We start from the raw sequence: 16,792 nt of genomic DNA on the forward strand, positions 1-16,792 counted from the left end.
ATAAACCAAGCTAATGAGAGTGTTGGTAGTACATGTAATGCTAATGGAAAAGATAGGAAAGTAGGATATCATTTTATGTCAAGAGAAGACGTTTAGTATAGGCCTATGTTGTAACGTTCCAGCGGTAACTGATGGCGATCACGTAAATTGAAGGTTAACAATCTATTTACATTTTTGAAACTGATAAAGTCCATAAGAAAATACATGAACAACTAGCATTACGCCATATATATTAGCTGAGTGGTATCTTTGCTTGCTGACTCAACACCCAACCAGTCCCCCATCATGTATCCCTACTGTGGGTATACCTCCATGTGGCATTACATGGCTATCTATCCCCACGAATGATCACCATTAAATCTCTATCGACAAACTGCTAAGGACCAAAGTGATCGTGGTAACAGACGTATTGTTCGATACAGGTGACAAATGCCTACAGTAATTACGGCCTTCCTTACCGGTTTAGAACCTCTGGACATACAATCAGCGTCCATGGCCTAGTTGGTTAAGGTGTCCGCGTACAAAGCGGAAGGCCCGGGTTCGAATCCCGATGGAGGCTGGAAGTTTTTTCACTGTTCTTGATTCTCCAACTCATTACGATTTTCATATATATATATATATATATATATATATATATATATATATATATATATATATATATATATATATATATATATATATATATATATATATATATATATATATATATATATATATATATATATATATATATATATATATATATATATATATATATATATATATATATATATATAGGTCAAAATCCAAACGGTCAATGAGATGAAATCCTGCTGACTTGATATATAGTCCGTGCCAACAGCTATCATAATTATGGTGGGTATAGCAAATATATCCGTTAATAACTGCGATCTACGCTCTATAGCGAAATTGGTTAGTGAAGAATATAGTGTGTAAACCATTAATGAAGCACTATATTTCGGTATGTTTACTTACTCGATTCGTACAGTTTGTGTCTGACATTCGGCCATAAAGATCATCATGAATATGTATGACTTCTCCAGCATCGCAGGTCACGTATAGAATTTTATGTTCACATACTCTTACTGTTTCTGTAAAGAGAGAAAATAATCAGTACCAAGGGCGTAGGAACCGGGGGCTGGGGATGCCCCTCCCCCAGTGAAAAATATGGAAGGGCGGAAGTATCATTCCGCCCCCCGCTTCGAAAGTCAGAAAATACCTTTTTTCATTTTCAAATGAGAAAAAAAATCTCATTTCGAGCACCAAATTGCATCTAAGGCCAGGTGAAAATGCAAAATTATATACAAAATGGAGTGGGTGGGTTGAAGTGTGCTATATTGCACCAAATTGCATCTGAGGCCACCTGGAAATGCAAAAATATCCAAATGGGAGGGGGACACCCCCTCCCCTTAGACTCATCCCCAGGCAGGCCATCAGTCTTCAGCCCCCACCCCACTCAAAAGGACCTTCCTGCGCCACTGATCAGTACGTAGCCCTATGCATGTTACAAACTTTAACAAAAACTTGGTGGTTATTTTATTGAGGTTCAATAGCACAAAGACAAAATACATGTACCCATTCCATTACTAAAGCCCTCTGGTTTCGCGGTGCATGACATTGACTACAACCATAGGCGGAGCTAGGGTTATTGGTCAGGGGGGGGGGCGAGAATGGTCTGTAGGGGCGCTTTCGACACTATCTAAGCGGAGCGTCACCACAGGTTGGCGCGGAGCATACAGATTTTTTTTGTGAGTAAAGATACTAGTGAAGATTTTCATGATATTTACCACTATCACATAGACCAATAACGATGGTTGAGAGTGTGTCTCCTTGAAAGTGATTTCATATGCGAGAAAGAATATCAGTGATTCTGTATTATAGGCACGACCACATGGTCGCAGCTTCGATGTAAAGGAACGGATGGGTCCTATGACGTCATGGGATCACTTTGATTTTCCGTGACAAAGCACAGCATATATAGTGTGTTGATTATAAAAAACAATAAAGCAGTAATTTTGAAGTCCGAAATCCACCTCAGCTATTATTAAATTACTATTGAAAAATACATAAATATAGGGGCGGAGGTGAGAGGAACAATTTGACATGCACAGTCACAAAGGTTGTTAAGCAACTTAAGCAAATAGACATACATACATACAGATACACAGACAGATAGACAGTTGACTTACTATTTACTTGGCCATAGCACAGTGTAACTGTAAAAAAGGAAATAAAGAAATTTAATTTAATTCAAAGATATGTTTTACATTTTTTGTTGTATAATAAACAATCAAATAAGATATGATATGGGACAAGAAACAAGAGATATATTTCGGTCCGTTTAAGCTTCTATATATATACAAAATGAAAAGTGGTTTTTCAGGTTAAATCGGGAATAAGTAAATCCTTTTTGGGTATATGCACAAATGAAGGCTCACGTTTCCAATACCCTCTTCAAAGCCACATAACTGTAGTTTCGCCAAAAGATGTTATATATGAAACATCTCCAAATGAACCAAGTGGCTTGGTATAGAACCATGGACTACAAGTTCAAGGGATATAGTAAAGGGCGACAAATTTATTTCATCAATTTTGTTCTATGCTTCTCTTTAAAATGTATGTATGCGAATTCTCTTCTTCAAAATTTATTATTCATAAACATATGAATACACTATACAGTCATTGGGTGGCAGTTTCGGTGGTGTAGTGGGAGAGCGGGGGGGGGGGGGGGAGGGGGTAGGGTATTGCTATCTTCACATCACATCCCCTATACAGTAAAGTTGAAACCTGTCCAATTCAAACGATAAAGTGACAACATTAACCAAAAAAGTTAAACACTTTGCTCTCAGTGTACAACTATACTAACATCACACCTGTTTGCTTCAACTTACAACTTATAATACCAGCTGTGACAATTGCAAGGAATTACATGAAAATGCCACCAGAAATGCTCAGTTTATGTTCTTCGTTCTTCTAGGCCATCCTTTCAATGATCAGCTAGGTATGAATTAGGTTCAGTATTTCGGTTTACTACGTCTGGCATAACATTTTTCTAATATTATGTGGTATTTCTCTCTTTTGGCGGTATTATCATAATATTTCTAATTTCATATGAATCATTATGGTGACCTGGTTAGGAGGGAAGTATAGGGGTGGTTACTGTAAGCAATAGCTTCCTACATAAAATAAACGAATTAACTTTTTTTCTTCTTTTTTTTTTACTTTCGCTAAAGATGCTACATGCATACATGACTTAACATACTGTATAGCCTATACCAAACAGTGTAAGCATACTATTAGTATGATATATTCCCAAAATAAAACTTTAGTAAAACTAAAAGCTTAGCTCATGAAAGCAGAAACGGATGTAAACCGATCGCCATAATATTAAGAGAAACACACCTGTTACAGCGGCCAATACAAGTCTCCAAAGAATCATTCTTCCTTGCTTCATAATTTCTCAAGTATATGTCAAATATTAGTCACCGTTACTTTCAATCTCTTCTTTAGAATTAGTCCCAGTTTCTTAAAAGTCCCAGTAAAAAAGCGGCAAATACATGGAAAGATATAACTTTAATTGATTTCGTAAATCCCCGTGGTTTATGCTATAACGTCAGTTACGCAGTGCTAATCACCACCACTATATAAAACTATATGAACACCCCGCACTAGTATCCACTTTATAACCTGACGTCCGTGCAGCGAAACAACCCACAATGTAAACATAGGTTGTTTGCATGGAATCATTTCCTCTTCACACCTTTCTACTGCTTGAATGTAGTCATTAGTTAGATAAGAGATTCGTGATTTTCCCTTTGTAAGTCACCTAGTATTTCAGTTTCTATTGCGTCTCATTGTAACACGTTAGAATAAGGTGTGTCAAAGTTGTCCTCGATTCCTGGCTTGAATCAATATTCAAGTGAAATGTTATGTGCATGCATGCTACACCCTTTTTTTGTTTTACTCTCAGCCCTGCACGCCTTTCGGACTTGAGCCGGACTCCAAGAGACCCACAGCCACATATTCTGAGAGAGAGAGAGGGGTGGAGGTGGAGGGGGGGTGGCAGTGGCGGAGCTAAGTGTTTTTGGTTAGGGGGGACCAGAATGGTCTGTAGGGGCGCTTTCGACACTATCAGAGCCTTATATACAGTGAGTTGCGACTACTCGGGTCCGGGAATTTTCGATCACGTGACCTCATGGCACCATTTTGGGGCCAACTAATTCTGGCCGTAAGATCGACAACAACGTACGTTCTAGCAGTCAACATCTGCGCTGCCATCACAGAATGCCTGGCTGTTCAGCGTGGAGCTGTTCGAATCGTCCCGAAAATGGGTCAAAGCTATTCAGATTCCCAACAAACCCAGATCGGAGGAAAACATGGGAGGCGAAAGTAAACAGGCTTCACTGGAAGGCGAACTCCAATCACCAACTTTGCGATGTGAGTACTTCACCTATAGGCCTAGGCCTAGTACAATGAACTAAGATTCGTAACACTAGGCCTAGCCTAGTCCATAACCAGGACTGTGGGTTACACCACACAGTCCTTACAGCTATGTATGGTGCACTGTGCAGTGTACATACACACATAGTTAACAACACAGAAAACAGAGCATAAATTTCAGGCATGAAAATGGTCTATTGTTAACAAGTTCTGATCAAGAAAGTTGCGATGTTGGGATGAGATCTGTTATAAGGTGCATAAAAATATCTCTGCAAAGTTCAGTGAGTATATTCCTTAAATTGAAGGCTCCAGTGTGGCAAGACAAATCGGGGATCTACGAAGCACAGTGTGCAATACAAAGCACCAAGGGCTAGCCTAGCCCCCTAACGAAAAACTGCTTGGCTCCATTGAGTCATGAGCTTGTTTTGATTATTATTTATGAAAATTTGGGTGGCGATCTGGCAGACCATTGAAATGATTAATCATTCTGCTTTGCACTTGATGATTTGAATTGAACTGGTCCATAACTCCGCTATCTTCTATGAAATAATATTGAAAAATTAGGTTACTAAAATATCACTGTAGGCTAGGTAAAAATATTTCCTAGGACATTGTGTCCTGTTAGAGGATAGCAGGTAAAACTAACAGAGTCAACTAAAAACCATAGGCCTAATTAGGCTCAGGAATCATGTTTGTCTATGTCATACATAGGTATGGTATACAGATCCTAATTCATATTCTTACAACCGGGCAGTTGCAAGCAAAAGAGGATATAACCCAGGAAATTCAATTTGACTGAGCCTAGGCCTAGCATTTTACCGTGGTTGGCGGGCAACTCCAGCGTACGCCAGGAACCGACCACGTTCTCTGAACCTGGAGGAGAGGGAGGGATTAATTCATTTTTTTCCGACGTGGCTGTTTATATCCGACCGACGAGACCAATTGTGATACCCCGAAACAATCCTCCTCCCCTGCCCCACATGTCACCTTTAACCCTGCGCTCTAAATTTTGTGGGACTGGAACACAGACAAAATGTGATTGGCCATTTAGTTACCATAGCAACCAATTTTCAAAGACCTAGCTTCATGGTTCTGTGCACAATGTCAGTACCAGTCACATGTCCAAATATCAACTTCATCAGCCATTGCTAGCTCAAGTTACGGTTAATCCCATTTTTGACCAATCACAGGCTTTGTTTGGTTACCATGGCAACAATGGAAGAATGTACATTATTCCGCATGTGTGCAATATGTGTTACAATATGATATATAACCAGTCATATTATAATTTTACCGTACCAGAATATCAACTGTTGAATTTGGACTTCCAAATGTGCCAACCTCATCCCCTTGAACTTGAGCGCAGCCAATCCCCCCCCCCCCCCTCCCGTTCGACACTCGACGCCCTACTTACACAGCCTCGGTGCATAAAAGCACCACAACATCAGCAGGCCAAAAATAAAACCCAGAATCCCGCTCACACTTCTACAATGCCATCGAAAAATTCCCCTATCCACCTGAACGCCCATTCCCACACATACTGTATGTTGCCCATTTGGCCCCAAAATGGCGCCCAAATTTCAGTTGTCGCAACTCTCTGTATATAAGGCTCTGGACACTATCTAAGCGGAGCGCCACCACAGATTGGCGCGGAGCGTACAGAATTTTTTAGAGTAAAGATACTACCCTATAGATCGCCGGAAATGACCTTTTCCGGGCCTTGCTAATTTGTAGCTAATGTGACAAATGTCAATAGGTAGATGAGAGCGCCATAAAAAAAAAATTCAGTAATCGCGAATAAGTAAAAAGTGGTAAAAAAAGCTGAAAAGGGCGCCAGCAGTTCATTCGAGTCCATCGGCTGACTGTATGGACGCTCCGCCACTGAGATGTGGGGGGCCGAAATAAACGTTGGTTGGAACAAATCGCAAATCGACAAAGAAATGAACAAGAGACAGGTGGGGCATGCTCAATCGAAAGATCTACCAGATTAGCGAATGATTGTGGGCCAATATGTTTTTCTTTCGGGAATTGAATTGCAATCTTTTGAGGCGGCCAGATGTGGCCCACATGCTACCTTTTGAGTGCCCTGCATGTATATCACAAGCAAAGAAGAAAAGAAACCAGAACCTGAAATAATAAGTTATTGTTTTGAAACCCTGTAACAAATCGAGAAGGGTAGGGAGCATATATAATATTTAGGAGGAAGTGAAAAGCCCGGTACATTTTAACAATTGTGTATGTTAATGCATGAAATGCCCTATATAACAACACGATGCTCAGGTTATGCGTTCCGAAATAAAAACTGAAAGAAAAAACTGCTTCCTTTACAGAGGTAAAATATAACATGTTTGAAGTCATTTTGGAGTATTTTGCCTCGCCCATCCTGTCTAATTTCTGTTTCATTTGACGGATTGTTTCGTAATATAAATTCGGTGGCGCAGTTTGGAAATACATTATTCTGTCTGTTGATTTCCTTCCAACGTGTCTGTCATACTAGGCCATGGTACATAGGGCATTTATGTGCTCTGTTTTCAATTTCCGTGCAACTGATGGAGGGAGGGGATAAATTTATCACAGAATGATGAAATAGGAGTTGCTAATCACGAATTGCTTTATCCCCACGCATGGTTGTGGTTAACCGAGAAGAAAATTCATAAAAAAGGGAGTTAAATTGCCACACTTAAAACCCATATACCAGTTCCACTACTACTGTTTTACTGAAGTGAGAAAGTACACTAACACTGTTAGTTTCATGGGAGTTCACTCAATTTTTATTTTATTTCAGACCTTGAATGAAATCATAAATGAATTGTGACTGCTAAAATATGTTAGCTAATTAATTAATTGGTTAATTAGGTTAGTTAGTCAAAAAACATTGTTAACTGGTTAATTATCTAAAAAGCATTAATGATTAAAAATCCTATTATATACTTAATTAAGGCCATTTTAGTCAGTTGAAGGATTGGGTAAATATGGTAGAGAACAAAAAGGAAGGAAATTTCAAATAATCTTCAATACTTCATCCACATCTTTGTTTTTAAAGATTTTGACTGAGCAGGTTGTAACATGGACTTCCTTTGAATAAAGATTTTCAAAATGCTTTGATGTAATTTATTTGGTGCTTATATAAATAAATTATGAATACATGAAGTTTATAAGATTTGTTTCATTTGGTTACTCTCTCGTGTTAAATTAATGTTATTTGAAGGCTTGTTTAATCATTTAAGCAGATGCAAAACTTTGCAAGTTCACTAACAATAAAATACCATGTATAAGCAGGTTTTATTCATAAAAAAAAAATAATGGTAGATTTGCTCTTTTTCAACTGAATTAAACAAGTTCACTTAGACACATAGTTAAGGCAGTTCACTTAGTTAAGACAAAGGGATCTTAACAATTGTTTTTAAGCTGCCTTCTGGCTAAGGTGAGATTCATAGTGAAGATGGCTAACATTACACCACCCCTTTCTCAATTGTCTTGAATGAATTATATTCCCTCCCAAACCAAATTTTACTGCTACAACTCAAACTATGAGCAATTTGTTCATTCAAAAGTAAAATACTTTTCCAAGCCTGATGACTCAAAAGACAGATGCTTATCCACTCTATTGAGGGGCAAGAATATGAGAGATAAAACCTCCTCGCATTGCTAAAATAAGACTCCCTTTCATCAATTTTCCTGAAAGAATGATTACATCCTTCCAAATACAATATTCACTATTAAATACAATAAAAAAAAAAACTCCTGGGTGGGGACTGATGAAAGAATTTTATAGCACTCCAAATAAAATATTCAAATTTCCTGAAATATGGCCACATCATCCCAAATACAATTTTTTTCTAGTAATTTACACACAAAAAAAACACCAATCTCTGATCATTTCGTTCATTTGGAAAAAATTAAATCCCTTCCCATCCTGATGACTGCAAAGGCTGATGCTTATATCCTTCTTTCTGTGAAGCAAAAAGATGTGGGTTAACACCTCCCCTGGAGAGGACAATAATCCATTCCTGATTGACTCCCCAGCATTCATCAATAGCCATAACAGCATGCTTCATAAACTGAAATCAAGAAAAATTTGTCACCACTAAGCATGAGCAAATAATGGCCCACGGTTTATTTCATTTTATCAAGCTTTTAAATTTTTGGACACTTTCATTTTTTAAAGCGCTGTTGAACCAATTCCCTGGTTGAACTATATTTGAGCATGTTTTGACATGCAAACTTATAATGGAAAGAAAAGCTAATCAAATTTCAAAAATGCAATTATTTTCCTTCCCAATATGTAATAATACCTCCCCAGGACAGGACACCAGTCCATCCTGTCTCCCCTGCATTCATTTCCTCCATGGCCCTAAAGCATGCTATGCTACATCCAAAATCCAGGATGCACTATTAATTTACAGCAAAGTACCCACCTCTAACCATGAGCAAATAATGGCCCAATTTCAGATAAATTTTCTCACGCACCTTTCAACCAAACATGTTTCTTTCTCACTTAACAAGGATGATCATTAAATTTCTTGACACAATCCTCTTTTAGAGTGTGGCTGATCAATGTGTGCATATTTTTGACATGCAAAATTTCAGTGGAAAGAAAAACTGCTCATATTTTTTCTGCAATTCTTTTCCTATCACTTTAACATAATACCGACCCAGGAAAGGACACCAGTCCATTCCAGTTAAGTGCCCAGCATTTCTGCTATGCTACATCATCCCAAATCAAATATGCACTATTAATTTACAGAAGATATGCCCACCCCTAAACTGTGCAAATAATGGCCCAATTTAAAATTAATTTTCCAAAGTCCCATTTTTCCAAGAATGATTCTTTCTTTAAAAAAAATCGTTCAATTTTTTGACAAGTTCTTTTTTAAGAGTGTGGCTGATTAATGTTTGCACATATTTTGACATGCTAAATTTCAATGGAAAGAAAATTGCTCAAAAGTTTTTATGCATTTCTATTTTCCCCTAAATTTCAGTTAAAATGTTGACAATGTCTTCTCAGGCACTTTCATATTAACACCTGAATAACAAGAGAAAACAGCTTTAGGGTAGTCAGTTGTAACTTGATTTTGATGGTAAAATTTGTTATTTTGCTTAATTTGAGCATGGTTTCATTGTCCTGAACCGTAAAGCTTGAAATTGCTTTTTGTGAAAATAAATTAAACTTTAGATCAAGCTGTTTGAAAATTTTTGAATCTTTTGAGCTAAATGCCCCTCCCCCCCCCCAAAAAAAAAACCACCAGGTAGCTTCCAACAACTTGTCAAGTTGAAAAATGTTAAGTTATTAGTCCTCATCATCAGAATCTAGGCCTTCCTCCTCAGAGATATTAGAATCTTCATTGTGGCAGTTTTGACAACCGGAGCATTTGCAAAGTTCCGTGCACATCATCCCAATTTCACTGCAGCAGGTTACTTGCGCTGGAAGTTGAACATCTGAGTTTGGCTTAAGTTTGCAGTTTCCCTTCTTACAGCTACAATAAGTGAGTTCAAGGATATCATCTGGAGCTGCTGGAAGACTGCACCAATCAATCTGAATGTTTTTTACCCCGTCTATTTCTTCTACTTTCCATCCCATTCCAGCTGGAGAGGGTATCTCTGGGATCTGTTCTAAGCATCGACGAAATATATGTGCCTGATAATTTGCACGCATGATATGCTTAATGAGGGAGTCTTTATTTGGAGGAAGTGACTCTTCAGCAAATGTACCAAGGCGGAACATCCTATATCGGGCGGCATTCACATCTGTTGCTTTCTGTTGGCCATACATATGGCACACAAATTTGTCCAAATTTGAAATAAGCTGATCTGATGGAGGAAAAGATACACCAAGCTGTTGGAATAATTGTATATACTGTTGATCTTTGACCATCAACTTGAATGGTCGAGTCTTGCCTTTTCCAAAAAATCCACTGACAGAATCACAACCAGTAAATGGATGGAACCCAACAAGTGCAGATGCAACATCCATGCCAAGTTGACTACAAAGAGACTTGATGTCAAGAGTGCGAACTTTGTCACCACGGCCAGTGTGTAGGAATAGTGGTGCAGTAAAGTTTTGTGCACAACCTAAGCTGATAATGAGCACGTCAGTGTCCATACTTTTGATTATCACTGCTGGTTGATCTGTTGGGGATTGCACTGATTGCAAATTTTGCTGGGCATAGTGTGCGTGTAGAAGTAGTCTGGTATCAGCTTCTTCGTGACTGCAATGAAGCTCTGGTATGAGATCTGCTTTCACCACTCCACAGTCAGCCTTAAGGGCATGGCAGTCTTTTCCATGTGCAATAAATATTGTTACACCTTTGTAAGCCTCTACTGGACACCTTTGCCATGCATGAAACAAGTATTCAACAAATGATACCTTGTTCTCACTTGCACTTAAAAACTTCTTCCACTGGGTTGGTCGCTTCTGGTTTGTATTATTAGACTGAATTTTGATGACTTGGATTCCAGTGGTAGCACGGCGATCTCGTTCAGCATTCTTTATGCTTATTTCTGGGTATGTATCAGTCACAAAGTGAAGCTCTGTTGATCCTGACCTTTCAGCCTGCCTGACTAACTTCTGCAAAAGAGACTTGGCTAAAAGATAGAAGGTTGCAGGTGCAGAAGCTGAATGTAACATCTGGAGCATGGCCATCCCATCAATAATCCAAATACTTCCAGCTGGTATGTCCTTAACAATCACTGTCTTTTCTGCAGCAGACTCTACGCAATGCATGAGTGTTGCCTTGTTAGTTTTCACCAAGGCTCCTTGTTCTGTAGCAAATGGTAGTGGCAATGGACCAAGACAGTACGTCATTAGGTTCTGGATGTCAATGTTCCGTACTTTTGCGATGAAAACTAACCTTGCAAGAAGCTTTCTGTCAGCCTTCAAAGTCACTGTTTTTCCTTTAACTTTTGTCATTGTCTTCTTTTTGGCAGCTTCAAATGTTGCAAGATTGCAACGCTTGATTGGGTCATAGAAGCTTGTGCTTTCTTTTTGAAGGTTGTTTCTACAAAATGCTGTAAACTTAGTGACACCAATTTCTTCTGCTTGCATCAAATCATGCTTCACCTTGTCAGAAGCAACAACACCAGACGAAAGATGTAAAAGATTGTCACCCTCCACATCAAATGGGTTAACCATATTGCGCACAATGCTCACAATTGATTCCACATCCTTCTCGTCATGCTCAATTCTGCTCTGGTCAAGATCTTTTCTAATTCTTGCTTGTCCCTTCTTTGCTGTCATTGCCTTGCATTCATTGGTAATGGCTGAGCACTGATGTTGTGTAAGCAGCCAACGCAGTACAGCCCCATGGTTTGTTGTAAACCCGACCAGTCCTCCTTTTGTCTTCGCATCTCTGTTGACAGTTTGCTCAATGCATATATCACACTCTACCTGAGCAAATCCATGTCCTTCTTGTCGCTGAACTGCAAATTCTCCACTAGACAAAGCATCGTATGCCAGAGGATGTGTGGTCTGCAAATCACACATTTCAAGATAATATGCTGATAAGTACCTTGAATAGTTTGGTCTGTCATATGCAAACATCCACGGAAGGATCCTTCGGATGATGGACAGATGAAGCTGCCAATTGCCTGTTCTAGTCGCTCTGGTAAGAAGCAAAACATTTTCAACCATATTCACATATGAAGACCAAAATGCAAATGTTGGGCTCTCCTTGTTCATCTTTGCAAGAAAATCTTGGAAGGATGACACTACACTCTGGAAATCATTGCTACTCACAATACTTGAAACTTCCTTCTTGTGAAAACCTGATTTCAACTTAGTTAAAATGTCATTTATAGTAAGTCTTTCCTGCTCAGGTACGCTTTCAATATAAGCCTCCCACTGAAGATTGCGTAGGGCATCATGCATCAGCTTGTGGGCACGCATGCTGCGGTTATAGTGATGCCCATTCATCACTCCGTTGATGGAACCCAAAGCTATCACACCAGATTCGATCAGTATGTCTGAAAGACCCGCATCTTTATATCGCTTTCCAATGCAAGCCAAATATGCCATCTTAGTGTGGAACATCCCAAGACGAATGACAAGCCTTTGCTTCAATGTCTCATCCCGCCATCGAATTTGCTGTGCTTTGGCATAAATAGCCTGGTCAAACACAAGGACCATTACATCTTGCCCCAAACTATCTGCATACTTCAAGGATCGTGTGAGGGTGGTTTGAACAGTATCCATCTCTGTTGGACTGGCATTGAGTACTGGCAGATATGCAATTACTGATCTCTGTGGAATTTTCGTTGAGAGGTAGGTGTTAAAGCCAGTCCACCCTGGGATGCCACTAAACTTTGACCTTACTAAGTTGTATGCCATGTCAAGGTTACGTCCATCAATCTCTGAACCTTTGTAACTGTTCTTACCCACATCTACATCTTTACCAATGCAAAAGGGACCTCTTTTCTCCCCACAACCCAAAAATGGGGTGATTTCCACTGGAGGAGGCTGTAATGTTCTGGCCCTTGTCCTTTTCATTGCTGGTGTAGAAGTAATGCGAGCTGATTGCCTTGGCCTTTGAATCATTATCCCATTTGTGCTATGGGTGGTTCCCTTGCCAGATAACGTTTCCTCACCAAAGTCAATGTTATCCCACACTATTGTTGTGAAATGATTGGGCTGTATTTCTGGAGGAAGAGCATTTTCCCCAAGGTCAATTTGTCTCATAGCAAGTGCAGTATTATACTCTAAAAGAGTTGAGTGTGCAATGCTGTGTCCAAGGCCATTTAGAATTCCCACCAGTTGTGCTGAGCCAGTGAGATGGCGTACTGCTGTTGCAAGGGCAAAATGTTTTGGCAATGGTTGCTTACCTCCCTTTGCTATGAAAAGAATATCTTGGGCGATAGACAGCAGTTTCTTTTCATTTTCGTTACTTACTGCTACAAATTTTGCATCTTCTGGCTCATCAGCTGCACCAGTTAACCAGGCAAGGAAGTTAAACAGGCAATGAGGAACAAGTTCTTTTGTTTTCTGAATTGTTAAATCTTCAGCTGCAGGAGGCCATGGAATGGATAAGGATTTCTTTTCAAGTTCAAACTTTGTCATCAAAGCTGCATTGAATAAGACTCGCACATATCCTTCAGTACTGTAAGTCTGCTCTTTTTCCATATGTTGCTCTTCTTCGGTTGAGCTATCAGTTGATGTGTAGTAATCATCTGCCAAATCTTTAGCTAGCTCTTCCGCACACAAACGCTCACTCAACACAATAATGCTCATATTGCGATGTGAAGGATTAACAAAAACTAGTTGGGGGAATGCTTTTTGAAGACGTTTCTTCAAGTTCCACGTCCTGTATGGAGCATCAATGCCTTCAACTTCCTTAATCGTACGAATAAATATGCGATTGAGTCTTGCAAGAGTCAAGATTTCTTTTCCTTCTAGAAGTCGCTTACGGATTGTTTTGTCACTGAATTCCTCAAATGACGGCATGTATCGTTTCTGAGAATCGGTTAAACCAACCTTACTTTTTTTACTTATGAATCTTGTAAAGTCTCGAAAACATTCCCAATGATATTTCAGTTCACGGGCCACCAGATCCTCCCCTTCTATCTGTTGCAAGAGTTCGACATGTTTCTTTTGTCTAGCTGCTTCTAACAGTTTGCCACCATTAATAATCTCACACCTCATGAGTTTTACTACCAGTCTTTTCCCTGTGAACTTATTACGTTTTGTTTTCACGGAATGACAGATGATACACTCATTTGGAAACATGTGGCGTTCCCTCCACTCTCTTGGACCACTTGCACTGTCGGACCGGAGGGCGCGTTTCCTTGGCGGTTCCTTTTCATCTGCATCATCATCCAGCTTGTTGACATTTGTTTCTATATGAGCAAAAATAAAATAAAAAATGGCTGTTAAGTTATGTTTTGCAAAAAGAATGGTGGGTTTAAAATTTTGAGCAAGTACTGTATTATTATGATTATTTGCCGCCAGAGTTTTTGTTAAGATTCAAATCATTTTGCCCCAAACTTTCACTCCTTAATCATTAGGATCATTCAATTATCAACGAAGAAAATAATATTTAGAGTTTTATGTTTAAAAAATGAAGGAAGAATAAATATCCAATGAACAGCAACATGCTATAGCAAAATCTTTGAATTTCTTATAGGCATTTAAAGTTACCTCACAATCTTAACACAAGTTGACAGAAAAGGTTACATTTCCAAATTCAAAATGCATATATAAACCCTTGTATAGCATCACTGTTTTTATTTTGTTCACCATATTTGTTGTAATCAAAAAATTAATCTATAAGTCTTCTTCCTATTGACGGCCCATTCCCATCAGTCATTATGAACTAGGGCCTAAGTAGTAAATGCATATCATCAGTGTATCCCATATTGCTCATGTTTGAATGATGACAAGAAAATTTAATTTTGCTGATAAAATATGTTCTATGTAGGCTATATGCAATGTTTTTGATCAAACCTATAATTTGCTTTGTCAGCCACAAGTTGAGACATTTGAAAGGAATATGCTGGTCAATGGTGTTGTTTACATCACAGTCAAACTGTTTACTAATAGGCCTAGCCCTAATACTGTGTGTGAGCATATCTTTACCTGGATTGAATTCGAAAAGCCAGATTTGAATTAGAGTAAAATTTACATAGGCCTAGTAGGTATTTTGACTTGAACCAGCAAGATATTTCAATCGCTATATTATCTTTGCATAGTGGTAATATTGCGTACGTTAAAATTCGCCAAGTATAGTCAAATTGGCTGAGCTCTACGCCGAACATACATTTTCCAGACTGGGCTATTTGCAAAAACAGTGGCAGGCTAGGCCTAGGCCTAACTAAAATTAAGGGGCTGGTTGGAACAATTTTTGGATTAATATCTTACAGATTCTTAACAAAAATACTAGTACATACCTGCAGCGCGTTTTTCAGCGAGTTTTGCCTGCCTTTTGACTTTACTTATGTCGCAAAATCGTTTGTAACAGTCATAGTGGTATCCTATGTCTGGATGTAGTGAAACTTCCCCAACACATTCTGAATCTGTTAACGTAAGGCCGATCGCCGTCGCTGAATTTCTGGCTATTTCTGCCTCCTTACAATCAAATTTTGTCCACTCCAAGGCAAATTTCTTAAACCTATCTAATGAACTACTTGTCAATTCAATAAATTTTGATTTAGAGCAATCTTTAACGTGCATAAGACAATTTTCTTTAAGCGAATTTTGAGAAACACCTCCACTACTGGAGGCGGCCATTTTGTTCTCCGGAACAATTGCTCTGTCAATATAACAAACGTTGTGATTGGTTGATTCGCCAAATTTTCGCGTATGCCACAAGAATGTCGTTCGTACGCTATTTCTGATTGGTAGAAAATAGCCTCGTACAATAATGCAAAAGGTCCCGATTTCTGTTAGATATTTACCGATTTTTAAGCATATATACCAGCATCGTAAGTGGGGACAACTGAATATCTATTCAGAATAATATTTTCATATTTATCATTCACAAATTATTCCCTCCCTCTTTGTGTTGCACGGAATGAAACGAAATCAAGGGATGTACCACGGCCTATACTTGAATATCATTAAAATAAATAACTGGTGATGACATCAATTCTTGCTATAATAACATAAAGCTGTATGCCGTCGAAGTACCATGGAAGGAATTTTTTTTTTCCTTTTCTATGGTGAAAATTAGCTCATTTCTCGTCTGTCTGCGTTTAGTTCCAATAATGGCCCACAAATAATTAAACTAATTTTTCAATAATCCATATTTTAGGAATGCACGGGCGTGAGGAGAGGATGGATAATTATAAACAAATATCTAGCCAAAATGAAAAATACATATGAAATAATTTTCAATAAAGAAAAGAAAATAAGCAAGAACATTTATTTTTGTACTTGAAAATATATACGAAAAAACACAATATAAAAGGAATCTTGACCCCATTCACCTCGCCCCTGGATCATCACTAGGGCTCTTATCCCTTTGACGGCACTATGATTCCCAACTAATACCTCGACCCCCCCCCCCCCCCACCCACCCCTCACCCGTCTTCCCATTCAGAAATACCCAACGCCTCTGCTTTCGAGTCGTCGACTTATATTTGTCAATAAATCCAGTTTGTCGAGTCCCTACCTTATTCCTATCTTGCCAACACACAAAATGGTAGGCCTATGTGTTGACGTGTCTACTTACACTAACATGACACACAATATGGTAAGTGAGTCAAGTAAGTCTAAATCTGATCTCTGTTCCTCCAGAACCACCGTATGGAGGAGATTTCTATACACAAAAAAAATCACAATTTCTGTTTCTAAACTTGAATAAAATATTTCAGACAGGGTATAAAGTCATAACAATTATTTTCTTTACTAGGGTACAATTTT

The 16,792-nt window shown here is 38.7% G+C and overlaps 3 protein-coding genes across 3 annotated transcripts in view; all 3 read right to left on the minus strand.

The window, feature by feature from the left end:
- The window catches only part of LOC139980711 (adhesion G-protein coupled receptor G2-like), a 14,667-nt gene extending 10,635 nt beyond the window's left edge, over window positions 1–4,032 (minus strand). Inside the window, exons 1-3 of the mRNA XM_071992571.1 lie at window positions 3,403–4,032; window positions 2,190–2,216; window positions 976–1,091 (exon numbers count right to left, since the gene is read on the minus strand). Of these exons, the coding sequence (XP_071848672.1) occupies window positions 976–1,091; window positions 2,190–2,216; window positions 3,403–3,454 (195 nt within the window). The 5' untranslated portion in view covers window positions 3,455–4,032. The remainder of the gene's footprint in view (window positions 1–975; window positions 1,092–2,189; window positions 2,217–3,402) is intronic.
- The window catches only part of LOC139980709 (adhesion G-protein coupled receptor G2-like), a 102,684-nt gene that overhangs the window by 29,877 nt on the left and 56,015 nt on the right, over window positions 1–16,792 (minus strand). The window lies entirely within an intron of this gene.
- LOC139980706 (uncharacterized) lies at window positions 6,941–15,968 on the minus strand. Its single transcript, XM_071992559.1, has 2 exons — window positions 15,319–15,968; window positions 6,941–14,268 (listed from the first exon to the last, which is right to left on the minus strand). The coding sequence occupies exons 1-2, from the start codon at window positions 15,656–15,658 to the stop codon at window positions 9,731–9,733; spliced, it is 4,878 nt and encodes a 1,625-aa protein (XP_071848660.1). The 5' UTR covers window positions 15,659–15,968; the 3' UTR covers window positions 6,941–9,730.

Source organism: Apostichopus japonicus, chromosome 15 (assembly GCF_037975245.1).
Source record: "Apostichopus japonicus isolate 1M-3 chromosome 15, ASM3797524v1, whole genome shotgun sequence".
In the NCBI taxonomy this organism is placed as follows: Eukaryota; Metazoa; Echinodermata; class Holothuroidea; order Aspidochirotida; family Stichopodidae; genus Apostichopus; species Apostichopus japonicus.

What these genes read in the sequence shown, in the direction of transcription:
- LOC139980706 (XM_071992559.1), bottom strand. Translation starts at nt 15,658, where the DNA reads ATGGCCGCCTCCAGTAGTGGAGGTGTTTCTCAAAATTCGCTTAAAGAA. An exon ending in CGCTGAAAAACGCGCTGCAG is followed by an intron (nt 14,269 to 15,318) that starts GTATGTACTAGT and finishes TTGCTCATATAG; the next exon opens with AAACAAATGTCAACAAGCTG.